A 14,231-nucleotide genomic window follows, 5' to 3' on the forward strand; every position below is an offset into this window, starting at 1 on the left:
CTTCATCTTTCCTGGAACAACGACAGCCTGTGCTTTTTAAACGATACTTTCTGCTTTCTCTGAATAGAAATAATTACTTTATTCTGTCTTCGCTTTCTTTCAGGGAAGCTACCTGGCCCACACTCAAGGGAAAAAACATCAAACAAACTTGTAAGTTTTTTAGATGTTACATCAGTTTCCACATTCAGTATATATGCTGTACCGAGCAGATGAATCCAAAATGTTTCTTAGTTTATTTTTGGGTAGGATGTCATGCACACATTTGTTTCGGTGACTATCACCAATGTTTGTTGCACAGAGGCTGGTGTTTCAGTACACACCAATCCAGCCTGCACTAACCGAGGCTGCCCAGCCTAGTGAACACCGAAGCACTCGGCAGTGCCCGGTCTTGTTCTTTCTGTGGCACTTACTTCTATGTGCTCACAAGGATTCTGGTCCTCGTAGGTGCTACATGCATCCCTTTTAGGAGTGGTTTTCATTTGAGAGCCTATCGGGTGTATGCTCCTAAGAGCACAGACCCTGCCTTGTTTAACAACTCCTGAATTAATATTGATTCCTTTATTGCGAGATTCATTTTGGACACCTGCCCACGTCCACCTCCACCTGAAGCCTCACAGGTGGCAAATTGTAAGCGCGACCTGTGTCTGCGGAGATCATGTCTGTCACGCGGAGGGTAAACCAGACTTTCATCTTTCCAGAGCGCGGAGAGCAGCAAAAGAAGCCAAGGAGGCGCCTGCACAGCCCGCCCCGGAGAAGGTCAAGGTGGAAGTGAAGAAGTTTGTTAAAATCGGAAGGCCGGGTTACAAAGGTGATATTACCCGTCTCCTAAAGTTAATGGACACAAACCGAGGGTAGTATTTGTAGTGTTGCAGGTTTTCTGCTTTCGCCTGTTAGTGATCTGATCAGCACCTCTGTATATTTGGTGAGAGCTGAAACCTCGGGGAGGAAAAGGCACATAGGAGATCTGCAAAAAAAGTCATCAGCTCTTATGTAGCTTCTGGGTTTCAAGTCTGCTGTCAATGTGTGTTTTTTAGTGTGGTGGTGCTACCCTCAAAGTTGGGGTGTATGAATTATTGTCTCCTTCCTGTCTGGACTTAAAGTGAGTGTGCAGCACTTATCAGATCAGTTTGTAACTAACTCCTGAGGTGGAAGGCCAAAAAGTCCTGGGTCCTCCCATCTAATGTGCTTTATGTCCGCATGTTGAATACCCCTGTACTTTTGGGGGCTGGCTCAGAAAGCTCAACGAAAGAGACCTGCTCTTTCTCCAGAGAGGCCTGAGAGCTCTGTGTGCCGCGTGTGGATTCATTGGCAGGTTGCAGGTAGGCGCTTGTGTCCCATTCCACCATCCAATTTAAACACAACATTGGGAAGCAAATCGAGAGAAAACAGTAGTACGGTTTTTGCTGGCACCCTTTTGTGGCAGTTCAAGAGAGAACAGGTTGTCATTTTCAACAAACTCCTTGATTTCCCTTAAGTTCTTACTCTGTGGTAGCTGGTTGGGTATTTTTAAAATATTCCTGGTTCTTGTTGTCCATCTTAGGAACGTGTTCCGTAGGGTGCTTTAACAACCATTTTAATATAATTTAGGACAAGTGAATTGAGCTGTTGAAAAACCTCAAATAAACTTTGATTTCTCCCTTCCAGTCACAAAACAGAAAGATCCAGAACAGGGACAGCAAAGCCTTCTCTTCCAGGTAACTAGTTTTTGTATCCACCTTAAAACATTTTTACAAACAATTGATGTTCGTATTAGGATGCTTTACCTTGTAGCTTTCTGATGTATTTGTTTGTGTCAAAATAGTCTAACATAATGCAAATGAATCAAAGGCAGAGCGCAGTACAAATAAGTAAGAACAATGGATGTTTCAAGTCTTTCACTCAGTCGCTTCAAAAGCAATTAAAATTGTCTGTGTGGTGCCACTGATTTGCAAGCTTCTTCCGTGTTTGGACTCAAGAAGATCTGTTTTCTCCTTGTCTCTTGACTTTTGAGGGCTTCCTAAACATAGTGATCACTGTAGCAGAGGCCCCATGGATGACAGCAGCTCCAGTACACCAGTTTTGTTTTCCTTATTGAGTCACTCTGTATTGTAAGATAGAGACTGGTGAATCCCACAGCTGAGTTCACAATCTTGAACCAGGGCAGCGTTGCTGGACCTCTGCACCATCCACGAAGGCGTACGGAAGCCCTGCTGCTGTGCGGGAAGACGCTTCTGGCAGACAGGCCCGTGGTGGATCCATGCTCGCGCCATGTTGAAGCTGTAAGGTATCCCCACAGGCAGCTGGTGCAGGGGAGCGTGTGCTCGTCTAGCAGCCTTGCGTCATGTGTGGTAGCTCTGCTGCACCCGGGCTGGTGTTAAGCACACTCGTCCCTAGTTGAGGGATCTCTGGATGTTGCCTGGCTCGGCTTCCTTTAATACTCAGTGGCTCTCAGGAGGTTGTTGTCTCATACGCTAGGTGACCTAATGATAAAAAGCCAAAACACCTTCGACTCCTTTTTAACTTTTACCTGCACTTCTCACCATGGTTACGAGGAGGACCAAGACACTTGAGGAGAACATTCCACAAGGTGAGGGAGGTTGATCTCAAAATGTAGGCAGCACACCAGAGGGAAGGAGGCCGCCTGAATCATTGTTGAACATCCAAAGTAACAGCTAGGCCACCGAGGACGGTACGGTTACAGATGCGCACCATTTCAGAGCCACCCCACGCCGCATACACACACGGAATGGAGTTTTATCCGTAGAGCTTGTTCATGTTGCCTTCATTTTGATTAGTCTGGATTAACGCACAGGTTCATCCTGAAGCATTGGTGAATGATGATATATGTATTTTTGAATATTACTTCAGATTGACTATCCAGAAATATCAGATAGTATCATCCCGCGGCATCGGTTTATGTCTGCATACGAGCAAAGAATTGAGCCTCCAGACAGGCGCTGGCAGTACCTCCTGATGGCAGCGGAACCGTATGAAACAATTGCATTCAAGGTACAGTCAAAGCACAGGGCCGGCTCCTGTTGGAAGCATGCATCATACTCTGTGCTTTTTATTCCTAGTCTGCTGGCGGCTGTGTCTGAGCTGATGTTTTCAGTTGTGGAACGTGAGAAGTGTTGTGGGTGACCCCTGACCCTCAGTACATCATGGAGGTTTATTGCATCTTCGATATGATTTGCTGCCACTGGTAATCTTCAAGCGACTAGAGTCTCTCAATGTATGCCTCCTAGTGGATAGAATCTATGTGTGTCTTAAGGGGTCTGCTACTTACACTCGTCAGAGGGCACTGCCTCTAAGACAGAGGTCTTCAAACAGGGGGGCCTCTAGTGATCCCGGAGAGGGGGCAGACTCTGGCCAAAAGAAGCATTATACAGATAAAAGGCCTTTGTTTTAAGCAGAAACATGTTTTTGCATTTTTAAAAAGGTAACAGTACATAACTGGAATGTTTTAAATAGGTCTAGACATATTTAAACGTTGCCATCTTTATAAAATAATTGTGAAAAATTCTGAGGGGGGGCCCAGTGATTTTTATTTTTGAACGGGAGTGGGGGTGAGGGGCGTTTGGAGACCACTGCTCTTCGAGGACTCAACCATGTGCAAGCTCCATTGAAGTTTGTCCTTGAAGGGGCCTGTGTGCATTCTCCAGTGGTGTGTCTGCCCACTCTGTCTCACTCTGTGCCTTATCTGCTGTTGCTGCTAATGCAGCTGTCTGAGTGACATGGGGTCAATAATGGTTCTCTTTGATTTAGGAAAGGATTTAGCTCAGGCTTCTCCAACAAGTACCTCATGAGCTACTAGTAGCTCTCCTCTGTGTAGCCCAGGCCTCCAAATTAGAGGCTTTTGCTTGGTCGAATTAACATATGTTTCCCAAAATTGAAAAATGTTTATTTGAGGTGAAAATGTGTGTATTTTCAGAACCCCTGAGATTGATTTTAGAAAAATGTGATCTAGGAAAGGATTTAGCTCGGGCTTCTCCAACGAGTACCTTGTGAGCTACTAGTAGCTCTCCTATGTTCAGCCCAGGCCTCTAAATGAGAGGCTTTTGCTTAGTCGAATTAACATATGTTTCCCAAAATTGATTTTTTTTAATTTCAGGTGAAAATTGTATTTTCAGAACTCATGAGATTATGATTGTAGAAAAATGTTTGAATGTTCAAAATATACTTAAAGCTGATATCTGGGTGATAAATCATGTGGCGCGGAGGAGGATTATCACTCTTATAATCGTGGTCCTTGGGGCATTGCAACTAGGGCAGTTTTGACGTACCTATGTGTAAGCACACCAAATAGATGATAAAGCTTTTTTTTATTTGTTTATTTTATTTTTTTCATTACTACTGGAAATCCTGTCTGATGACCGACGTAATCACTGCATACAGTCTTGCTTTAGGGTGGCCACTAATGTAATCTTGTCAGCTGTCATCAGTATACAGCACTAAGGCCCTCATTAAGAGTTTGGCAGGGGCGTAAAAGGCCACCTGCCAAACTCACACAGGTCAGGAGACCACCAGTGTGGTCTCCTTCCCGATGGCCCTATTATGTGTTTCCCGCTGGGACGGTCGTAATATGGCTGCAACAATGCTGTTTTGTGTAGGGTGCAAAGCAGACAGTGATTTGTGCGACAGGGCTGGCCAGGTGGCCCCCACACTGCCCATGCTAAGTGCTAAGTGCACTCACCCCTGGAGCCCCCATCACCCCATCTCTGGCAGCATTTTCATGGCAGTGAAACCCCCTTGTAAACGCTGATGGAGAGAGGGGTCGTAATCACCAGGGCAACGCTGCTTGCAATGCTGCCCTGGCGGATTGGGACCGCCAGCACCGCCAGACCATCTGGTGGCTGAAAAGTAGCAGTGCCAGCAGTCTAACCGTGGCGCTTTCGCTGCGGTCATAATGTCACGGTCAGACTGATGCTTTGCCGGCGGTCTGACCGCGACCTAAGGCCCTAAATATTAGTTCTGGATGATTTTCATTGAACATAAGTGGCTCTTATTACAGAAAAGGTTGGAGACCTCTAATTTAGCAGCATCACATGGTGCGAATGATCTTAAGCGCCTGCATTTGGAATCTTTTCAGAAAAGCACACACCTGACCTGTTAGTATATCAGTATGAAAGAGCCTATCAAAATGAAAGCCAGCTGTAATGTGATTAACAGGCCTGATGTGGTACAATGACTTAAAGGTTTATAAATCATACTGTGTTTCGCAGGTGCCAAGTCGAGAAATTGACAAAGCAGAAATGAAATTCTGGACTCACTGGAACCGTGAAACCAAACAGGTCTGTGGCAAGCAATAAATCATCTGCATTTTAATATTTGATGTGTCAATCATTGCAAGCCCATTGCTCAAATGGTCTGTTAAGTCGCAGTTTCTGTTGCGGTGTAGCGTGTATTCTAATTTGAAAACAGTCTGTTTGTCCTAGTACCAGCAAGTTTCCATTGCTTTGCTATAGTATATTCCCTTTGACCGAGTGTCCATTGTCTAAGGAAATCTGTCCTTACCTGTTCATTCATTCTAGCACCTACGATTTTACCATCAACTCGTTCAGGTGCTATGATGAGGCGCCCCTTTTCACAGTACCCCATCATTTAAAAATTACATACGACCACACAAAAGAAGCATTTTGAATAAAACAAAAAGCAAATGGTAAATGTTTTTTGTGTAAAAAGTAAAGTAATTGTTAAATATTCTTAGGCACGTTGACCTCTTTATAGCTGCACTGTTATTCAACGTGGATTTCTGTTCTGACCTGAAGTTGGGGGTTACTTTATTAAATATCTGGGCAACTATCCTTTCACCAAAACCAATGGCCCTACTAGGCTAATGGACTGCATTATTATCTAAAATACTTTGACTTTTGACCCTTGGCAGGGAGGGATTTGGATATGGTCAGGGTTGGGGACATATCTTTTCAGCTTATGCTTGCTTTTTGGAAGCAGGATAACATAGTGCTAAGCACGCCGAAAGTGACCACATACAGCCACTTTAGTGGTTGAAAAGAAAAATGATTTTTAAAGCTGTGAATGCAGCTTCTAGCATACGGTACCTCCTTGTTAAACTCAGCCATATCTAGTTTGTCTATATGTCGTATGCTTTGATAGAATCATGCACTATTCAGAATTTCTCCTTCTTCTTTTCAAGATAAGAAGCTTGCTGATTGATTTAGAATGCATTTCCCTTGGGTTTTTTGCCACCAAGTGTGCTGTTCAGAGTATGTGTGACTGGTCTGCAGCAGAGCAGTTCTAGCTTGCTATGCATGTCAGATCATCTTGCATTGCGCCTGATTGGCATTGGAAACATCGTGTATGGACCAGACCAAGGGATCAGCAAAATTGTGCTTGTCCTTGGCTGGGTTCGATGGGTGTGTTGGACTGGACGTTCAGCTTCCCAGGGCAGCAGACTTAAGGAGGAGATCTTAGAGCCTCAGACTGTTACTTAAGTTTGTTTTTGGGGGTGAAGCGAACAGGCAGTTTTAATTCCTTGAAGTGTACCTCTAAAATGCTAATTTGAGCTTTGCCGAAGGCCTTGGATATTCACAGTTATGCATCAAACAAATACCCTGCATCCTTGCGCGCATTGCTTGTATTGTCGCTAGCCACCACTGTTGCAACAGTCTCTCTCCTCTATTCCCTCTCTTAGTTTTTTCTTCAGTTCCACTTCAAGATGGAAAAGCCTGTGGTGGTCCAGCCCATTCCATCGGTAACTGTAGGGGTGAAGAGGCCTGCACCGCCCGCTCTCATGAACGGAGTTCCAGCTCGCCCGCCTGCTATGGAAACACTGCCACCACCTCCTCCTGGAGGTTTGTCCTTACCACCCATGCCTCCCATGCCCGCTCCTCCAGCGCCACCTCCAGTACTCCCCCCACCAACAGTTTTACCTCCTCCCCCGAGTTTGCCGCCTCCTCCGGCTTTACCATCGTTGCCACCTCCTCCTCCAGTGGCACCTCCTCCCCCCGCTACGGCACCGCCACCTCCTGCTGCTGCACCTCCTGCATCTACTGCAGCACCTACATCTTCTGGCGCCCCCCCTCCTCCATCAGGGGTACCCCCTTCGACAACTACTGTCCTTCCTCCTGCCCCCGTAGTACATCCACCAGGGGTAATGCCACCCCTCCCCAGCGAAAGCTCCGGAAGTGCTCCTCCCAAACCCCCCGGCAGTTAAAAAGATATTTCATCAAAGCCTGTGGAAATATGGACCTTTCACTTTATTGTTTTAGCTGTATTTTCTTGAGAAATTCTCTTCCTTTTGTATACGACTTAAATGTTGAATTATGCCAGCTCATTAAAAAATATGAAAAAAATTGGCAATCTTTGTTTTTCCTGCCTTTGTTTGTGAATGGATCCAGTAATTTGGACTTCTGGCTTACTCTTTATATGTGATTGGAATATATGTATTTTATTTCACATTTTGAATTGTAAAACCTATCGGATGTCAAAGCAGATAAAGTATATTTTTATAAAATGTTTGTTGGGAAAACTAGGAAGCTCCATGCCAATAGTCTGGTGTGATCATTTATGTACATCCAGCACGGACGGTCAAAGAACAAAAGAGTGCGGGTAAGTTAAACTACTTATATGTATTGTTCAAGCCTTAGGGCTACATTTGGCTAAGGAAGGATTTGAAAATTAAACTGTTACAGCTTGCCTAAATTTAAGTTCACTTCTCTAAAGTAGTGAGTGAAAACAATTGAATGTGGTGCTTGCCTTCGTCAGTAGAACTCAACTCTTCGCACTGCTTATACTGACAGCACGTTCAAGTGATATAAAAGGGACAAATAGGAGTCTGTAATAAATACATTAAAAAAAAACATGTTTTGCTAAGACCATAATGAACATTGTTGATGTGCTCTAGCTTAGCTTTCTATTCTTTTTAAACTTTGCATTGATCGTCGATAAGGCAGTATCTTTAATGAGTTTGCACCTATTAAGTTAACTTGGTGAAAGTGAATGATGAAGCTGGTTCATACATCAACTCAGTATTATCAAAGCACTTTCAAGAAGGTAAGTCAGTATATATTATTTCTAAGCCAAAATCTTGGAACTGTTCACTTTATTGCGGACATACCATGGTGTAAAGGGAAAAATGAGTCTTTATTAGTGTTCAAATGATGAACTGCGTAAAAGCAGTGTACATCCCAGAGAGGCAGCTAGTTTGAGAGATAGAAAAATAATACCAATCTTAGGTCAGAGGTAGATTACCAGATATTTGAAGCTTCGTCATGAGAAACTGTGTAGTGCAAACTATTCTTTATGGTGCCGATTATTGATTTTGGGCACATGTACATTTTGCGGATGAAATGAAGAGTCCTGTACACTGCTAGTATTTCAACAAAACACATTGTAGTTGTATTGTTGTGAAAATGGGTTTGTTCTTGTGATAAAAGAAATCTCTTTGTCCTGGATTATTTGGTGATGTTCGAAGTCTTGGTGTAGATGAACTCTTTTAAACCAAAGACCGAGGTCCATGATTTATTCATGCAGACTAGAGTTTAGGGCAGTAAGGAGTTGGCTTGAACTTGCTGTCATAGCTAACAAAATATGATAATCTCAAAACCTTTCCTTATCTGTGGTATTGTATATGGTAGATTAGGTAGACGTTTGATGTTGCATCAAAATTAAGTGGTTTAGAATATGATTTCCTTATGAAATTTGCCTCATGAAATTAGCTTGACAGTGTGGTAAATTTATGATTTCCATAATACAGAATTGAACAGATTCTCTGGCTAGAGCATATTTATGTTGCGTATGAATGCATTTCTATTATTGTTTTATAAATATTTTCTTGGAAGGTGTTACTAGATTAGTAATTGATAACGCATTCAGAATAATCTAAATGTGTATCGCTCTTCATTGTGAACGTCTCAAGACAAGTGGTCCTTTGACCTGTTTGCTCTCCGGAGCCCCTCCAATTGTTTTTTGTTCATAACGAGCGATAGAAGCCACATCTTGACAACAAAGCCCTCACCTTAGGCTGTGATTAATGGATTTTGTGGATTACTGTGTAGTGAAGGTCCTTAATGAAAGGCTTGCAGCTGATTTAGGTGGTACATGAACTACCTTGGGGTGTTGCAGAAGGCCAAGTCCTATCTCCACTATGAAGAGCGAAAGGTAACATGCTGTAAGGAAATGCCTCCTTGGCATGGTTACCCCCTGACTTTTTGCCTTTGCTGATGCTATGTTTTGAATTGGAAGTGTGCTGAGGCCTGCTAACCAGGCCCCAGCACCAGTGTTCTTTCCCTAACCTGTACTTTTGATTCCACAATTGGCACACCCTGGCATCCAGATAAGTCCCTTGTAACTGGTACCTCTGGTACCAAGGGCCCTGATGCCAGGGAAGGTCTCTAAGGGCTGCAGCATGTCTTATGCCACCCTGGAGACCCCTCACTCAGCACAGACACACTGCTTGCCAGCTTGTGTGTGCTGGTGAGAACAAAACGAGCAAGTCGACATGGCACTTCCCTCAGGGTGCCATGCCAGCCTCTCACTGCCTATGCAGGTATAGATGAGTCACCCCTCTAGTAGGCCTTACAGCCCTAAGGCAGGGTGCACTATACCATAGGTGAGGGCACCAGTGCATGAGCACTGTGCCCCTACAGTGTCTAAGCAATACCTTAGACATTGTAAGTGCAGGGTAGCCATAAGAGTATATGGTCTGGGAGTCTGTTTTACACGAACTCCACAGCACCATAATGGCTACACTGAAAACTGGGAAGTTTGGTATCAAACTTCTCAGCACAATAAATGCACACTGATGCCAGTGTACATTTTATTGTAAAATACACCACAGAGGGCACCTTAGAGGTGCCCCCTGAAACTTAACCGACTATCTGTGTAGGCTGACTGGTTCCAGCAGCCTGCCACACTAGAGACATGTTGCTGGCCCCATGGGGAGAGTGCCTTTGTCACTCTGAGGCCAGTAACAAAGCCTGCACTGGGTGGAGATGCTAACACCTCCCCCAGGCAGGAGCTGTAACACCTGGCGGTGAGCCTCAAAGGCTCACCCCTTTGTCACAGCACCGCAGGACACTCCAGCTTAGTGGAGTTGCCCGCCCCCTCCGGCCACGGCCCCCACTTTTGGCGGCAAGGCTGGAGGAAACAAAGAAAACAACAAGGAGGAGTCACTGGCCAGTCAGGACAGCCCCTAAGGTGTCCTGAGCTGAAGTGACTCTAACTTTTAGAAATCCTCCATCTTGCAGATGGAGGATTCCCCCAATAGGATTAGGGATGTGACCCCCTCCCCTTGGGAGGGGGCACAAAGAGGGTGTACCCACCCTCAGGGCTAGTAGCCATTGGCTACTAACCCCCCAGACCTAAACACGCCCTTAAATTTAGTATTTAAGGGCTTCCCTGAACCTAAGATTTTAGATTCCTGCAACTTACCGAAGAAGAAGACTGCTGAGCTGAAAACCCCTGCAGAAGAAGAAAGAAGACACCAACTGCTTTGGCCCCAGTCCTACCGGCCTGTCTCCTGCCTTCTAAAGAACCCTGCTCCAGCGACGCTTTCTCCAGGACCAGCGACCTCTGAATCCTCAGAGGACTGCCCTACTTCCAAGAGACCAAGAAACTCCTGAGGACAGCGGCACTGCTCCAAAAGAACTGCAACTTTGTTTCGAAGGAGCAGATTTAAAGACCCCTGCAACTCCCCGCAAGAAGCGTGAGACTTGCAACACTGCACCCGGCGACCCCGACTCGACTGGTGGAGAACCAACACTTCAGGGAGGACCCTCCGGCGACTCCGAGTCCGTGAGTAACCAAAGTTGTCCCCCCTGAGCCCCCACAGCGACGCCTGCAGAGGGAATCCCGAGGCTCCCCCTGACCGTGACTGCCTGAACTCCCTTTCCCGACGGCTGGAAAAGACCCTGCACCCGCAGCCCCCAGCACCTAAAGAAACGGAACTTCTGTGCAGGAGTGACCCCCAGGAGGCCCTCTCCCTTGCCCAGGTGGTGGCTACCCCGAGGAGCCCCCCCCCCCCCCCTTGCCTGCCTGCGACGCTGAAGAGATCCCTTGATCTCTCATTGACTTCCATTGAAAACCCGACGCGTGTTTGCACACTGCACCCGGCCGCCCCTGCGCTGCTGAGGGTGTACTTTCTGTGCTGACTTGTGTCCCCCCCGGTGCCCTACAAAGCCCCGCTGGTCTGCCCTCCGAAGACGTGGGTACTTACCTGCTGGCAGACTGGAACCGGGGCACCCCCTTCTCTCCATTGAAGCCTATGTGTTTTGGGCACCTCTTTGACCTTTGCACCTGACCGGCCCTGAGCTGCTGGTGTGATAACTTTGGGGTTGCTCTGAACCCCCAACGGTGTGCTACCTTGGACCAAAAACTGAAACCTGTAAGTGATCTACTTACCTGACAAAACTAACAAAAACTTACCTCCCCCAGGAACTGTGAAAATTGCACTGTGTCCACTTTTAAAACAGCTTATTGTGTTTTATGTAAAAAGTATACATGCTAATGTAATGATTCAAAGTTTCTAAAGTACTTACCTGCAATACCTTTCAAATGAGATATTACATGTAGAATTTGAACCTGTGGTTCTTAAAATAAACTAAGAAAAGATATTTTTCTATAACAAAACCTATTGGCTGGATTTGTCTCTGAGTGTGTGTTCCTCATTTATTGCCTGTGTGTATGTACAACAAATGCTTAACACTACTCCTTTGATAAGCCTACTGCTCGACCACACTACCACAAAATAGAGTATTAGTATTATCTCTTTTTGCCACTATCTTACCTCTAAGGGGAACCCTTGGACTCTGTGCATGCTATTCCTTACTTTGAAATAGCACATACAGAGCCAACTTCCTACACATGCGTTATGTTCTGCGGCTATGTTTAGGGACAGAGCTAAGACTGATCATGAAAAAACCCACAAAATATCAGTACTCCACCACAAACCTGCTGCAACTCCAGCGCACTACTCATCAAAACATTTGATTCAGCGCATTTGTGAAAATGCTTAACGCCATCCTAACTTATGTGTCTAGAACACTGTGTCCCAAAGAGTTGATCTTGGGTGAAGGCCAGGCCGTAAACCCACAGTATACTGACCATGCCTGTAAAGCCCATACCCACTCACATTTATGGCAGGGGTATTGATCATAGGGCCTGACTTTGTATGCTGATTACAACTGAAATCTTTTCTCATGCCTGCACATATCATGCATCAGACTGGATTGGTGGAAATAGTGGTTGCGTCGCAGTGGACTTTTTTTTTTAAATAATAAAGCTGTTTTCCCATAAGCACAGTGTTTCTTAAACTGATTTTTGTTTTAAACACACGTTGACCTCCAGGTCCCTGATCATAATTCTCCCTTTTTTTCATTGACTGGGTATGTAAAATAAACTATATTATTTCTATAAAAAAATTCAAAATACTCCAAACCCTAAATTTGACTTCACAGCAATTAATGTAACATTTTTGTATTTTTCTAGCAAACTTTAGTCTGATTTAAGACTTGCACCAACCCTGAATTTAACCACCAAACATTGAGAGTTCGAATCAGCCCAGAATTTGAGTTGGTTGGTTTGTGTCTCAGTTGATTAACTGAGATCTCCGTGATAATGAGCAGAGAGTGTGTGGAGGAGCAGTGCTGCCCTCCTCACCTACATCGTGATCTTGGGTCCTCCTGTGTGAGCAGAAGGTGTTGCTAGTACTAGTTGAATTGCATGAATGAGATAAAGCTTGAGACCGCCCGCTTGACCGATCCACGTTTGCTTCCCAGCCACTGTAACTAAGACGATAGTCTGAGCTCTGTTGGGAACAAACTGAATCCCTAAAATGTTTACACTGCAACATGTTGAACTTGGGAACAACCACTCTTGAGGTGACACTGATTCTTCTGGTATTTAAGTGATGGATACCTCAGTTTGGTATTTTATTAAGAAAGTATCCGCGTTCCTGATGAAAATTCTATCTATCACGGAGTTGGATTTGATCCAAGCTAATCATCTTCCTACCCACTGAATGGCTTTTACCTTTTTGATACCGGTCTTCTCTTTCTGGTGTTGAAGATATTGATATGTGTATGAAAAAAACAAAGTACCAGGTACTGAGGGAACATTTTTGAGTGACAATCACTTCCTTGTCGAAGAGTTACTCTGGTGGACCAAGACTTTGGATCCACTTGAATAACCAGGTATGGAGATGGTCTCCTTAATGCCACTAGCAGTTGCCAAGCTATGTTTACAAAGGGCTTTTTGTACCAGGAATCCCATGGGCTTCTTTTAGACCTGACCTAGCTTTTCAGTGCTTTGCCTAAGTGCCAATACTCAAAGGAGTGCAGGCATTACCTGCCAAGATCAATCTGTGATGGCTTCATCCATAGAACAGACTGACTCCTCAGCCGAATCATGACCTAGGGATGGAAAGCTCACAAAGTCACAAGATGTTCTACAGTGATACTCAAGGATCGGCCTGTGGGCCGTCACAGCAGCACAGGGCAGATCTTTACTCAACTCCGCACTAACATTGAGAAGATGCTGAACCAATAGGCAAGCCTTTATTTAAATTCTAATTGAAGTTAAAGAAAGGAAGACTGTGGTTTGTCCTGCAACCTTAACTTTTGAAACAACTTCATTTTTCTAGCTATCTTGCGGCAAAAGTGTACAAATATGATGAAGTGTCTGCAAAATTCAAAAAGTGTATTTCATTAACATGCAGAACTGTTTCACCTACATACATAAAATTTTATATCAATGCATTGAGAAGTATTTTTTTAAAGTGATAGTTTTCAAACCTGAATTCCGAAACATTCCTTCTCCCCTCGCCCTGTCAACAATGCCAGTAGTGAACTAAGAGACAAGTCCCTTGTTACGGGCGGTACTTGGGTGGCCTGTGTTCCTATTTTACATGAACAACAGTCTAGTTTATTAATTCAAATCCAGGAGGAGCTTTTATAACGCATATCCCAAAGTCCTGCATTTCAAGTCCTCTATTTTGAGAGACTGAGAAAAAGGCAAGAAAGTGAAAAAAACAATTGCCTGGGAGCACACAATTTGGTAAAATGGGGGAAGCCGGGACTAATCCCAGTTTTGTCTGGTTTCACAGTGTGCAGTTCAGCGACTAGATGCATATGCTTTGTTTCCCCTACACTCACCTTGGTGTAACCCAACCATCACCCCAGAACTTCCCTCTTCCTGACCGTCAGTCACCCTGCAATGCAGGGGCCGTCAACGTGATTGTGCAAATGTCATGGCAAAGTCCCGTGGCACACTTACCCATAACATAGTAGGCTATC

General features: G+C 44.7%; 1 protein-coding gene across 2 annotated transcripts in view; it reads left to right on the forward strand.

Moving 5' to 3' along the window:
* SF3A2 (splicing factor 3a subunit 2) overlaps nt 1-7,293 on the forward strand; it is a 31,876-nt gene extending 24,583 nt beyond the window's left edge. For both annotated transcript variants that reach the window (XM_069216295.1, XM_069216294.1), the window contains exons 4-9: nt 104-150; nt 699-808; nt 1,645-1,694; nt 2,848-2,988; nt 5,202-5,270; nt 6,632-7,293. In XM_069216295.1, the coding sequence (XP_069072396.1) occupies nt 104-150; nt 699-808; nt 1,645-1,694; nt 2,848-2,988; nt 5,202-5,270; nt 6,632-7,153 (939 nt within the window). In that variant the 3' untranslated portion in view covers nt 7,154-7,293. The remainder of the gene's footprint in view (nt 1-103; nt 151-698; nt 809-1,644; nt 1,695-2,847; nt 2,989-5,201; nt 5,271-6,631) is intronic.
* The last annotated feature ends 6,938 nt before the right edge of the window (nt 7,294-14,231 follow it).

This window comes from Pleurodeles waltl, chromosome 12 (assembly GCF_031143425.1).
Source record: "Pleurodeles waltl isolate 20211129_DDA chromosome 12, aPleWal1.hap1.20221129, whole genome shotgun sequence".
Classification (NCBI taxonomy): Eukaryota; Metazoa; Chordata; class Amphibia; order Caudata; family Salamandridae; genus Pleurodeles; species Pleurodeles waltl.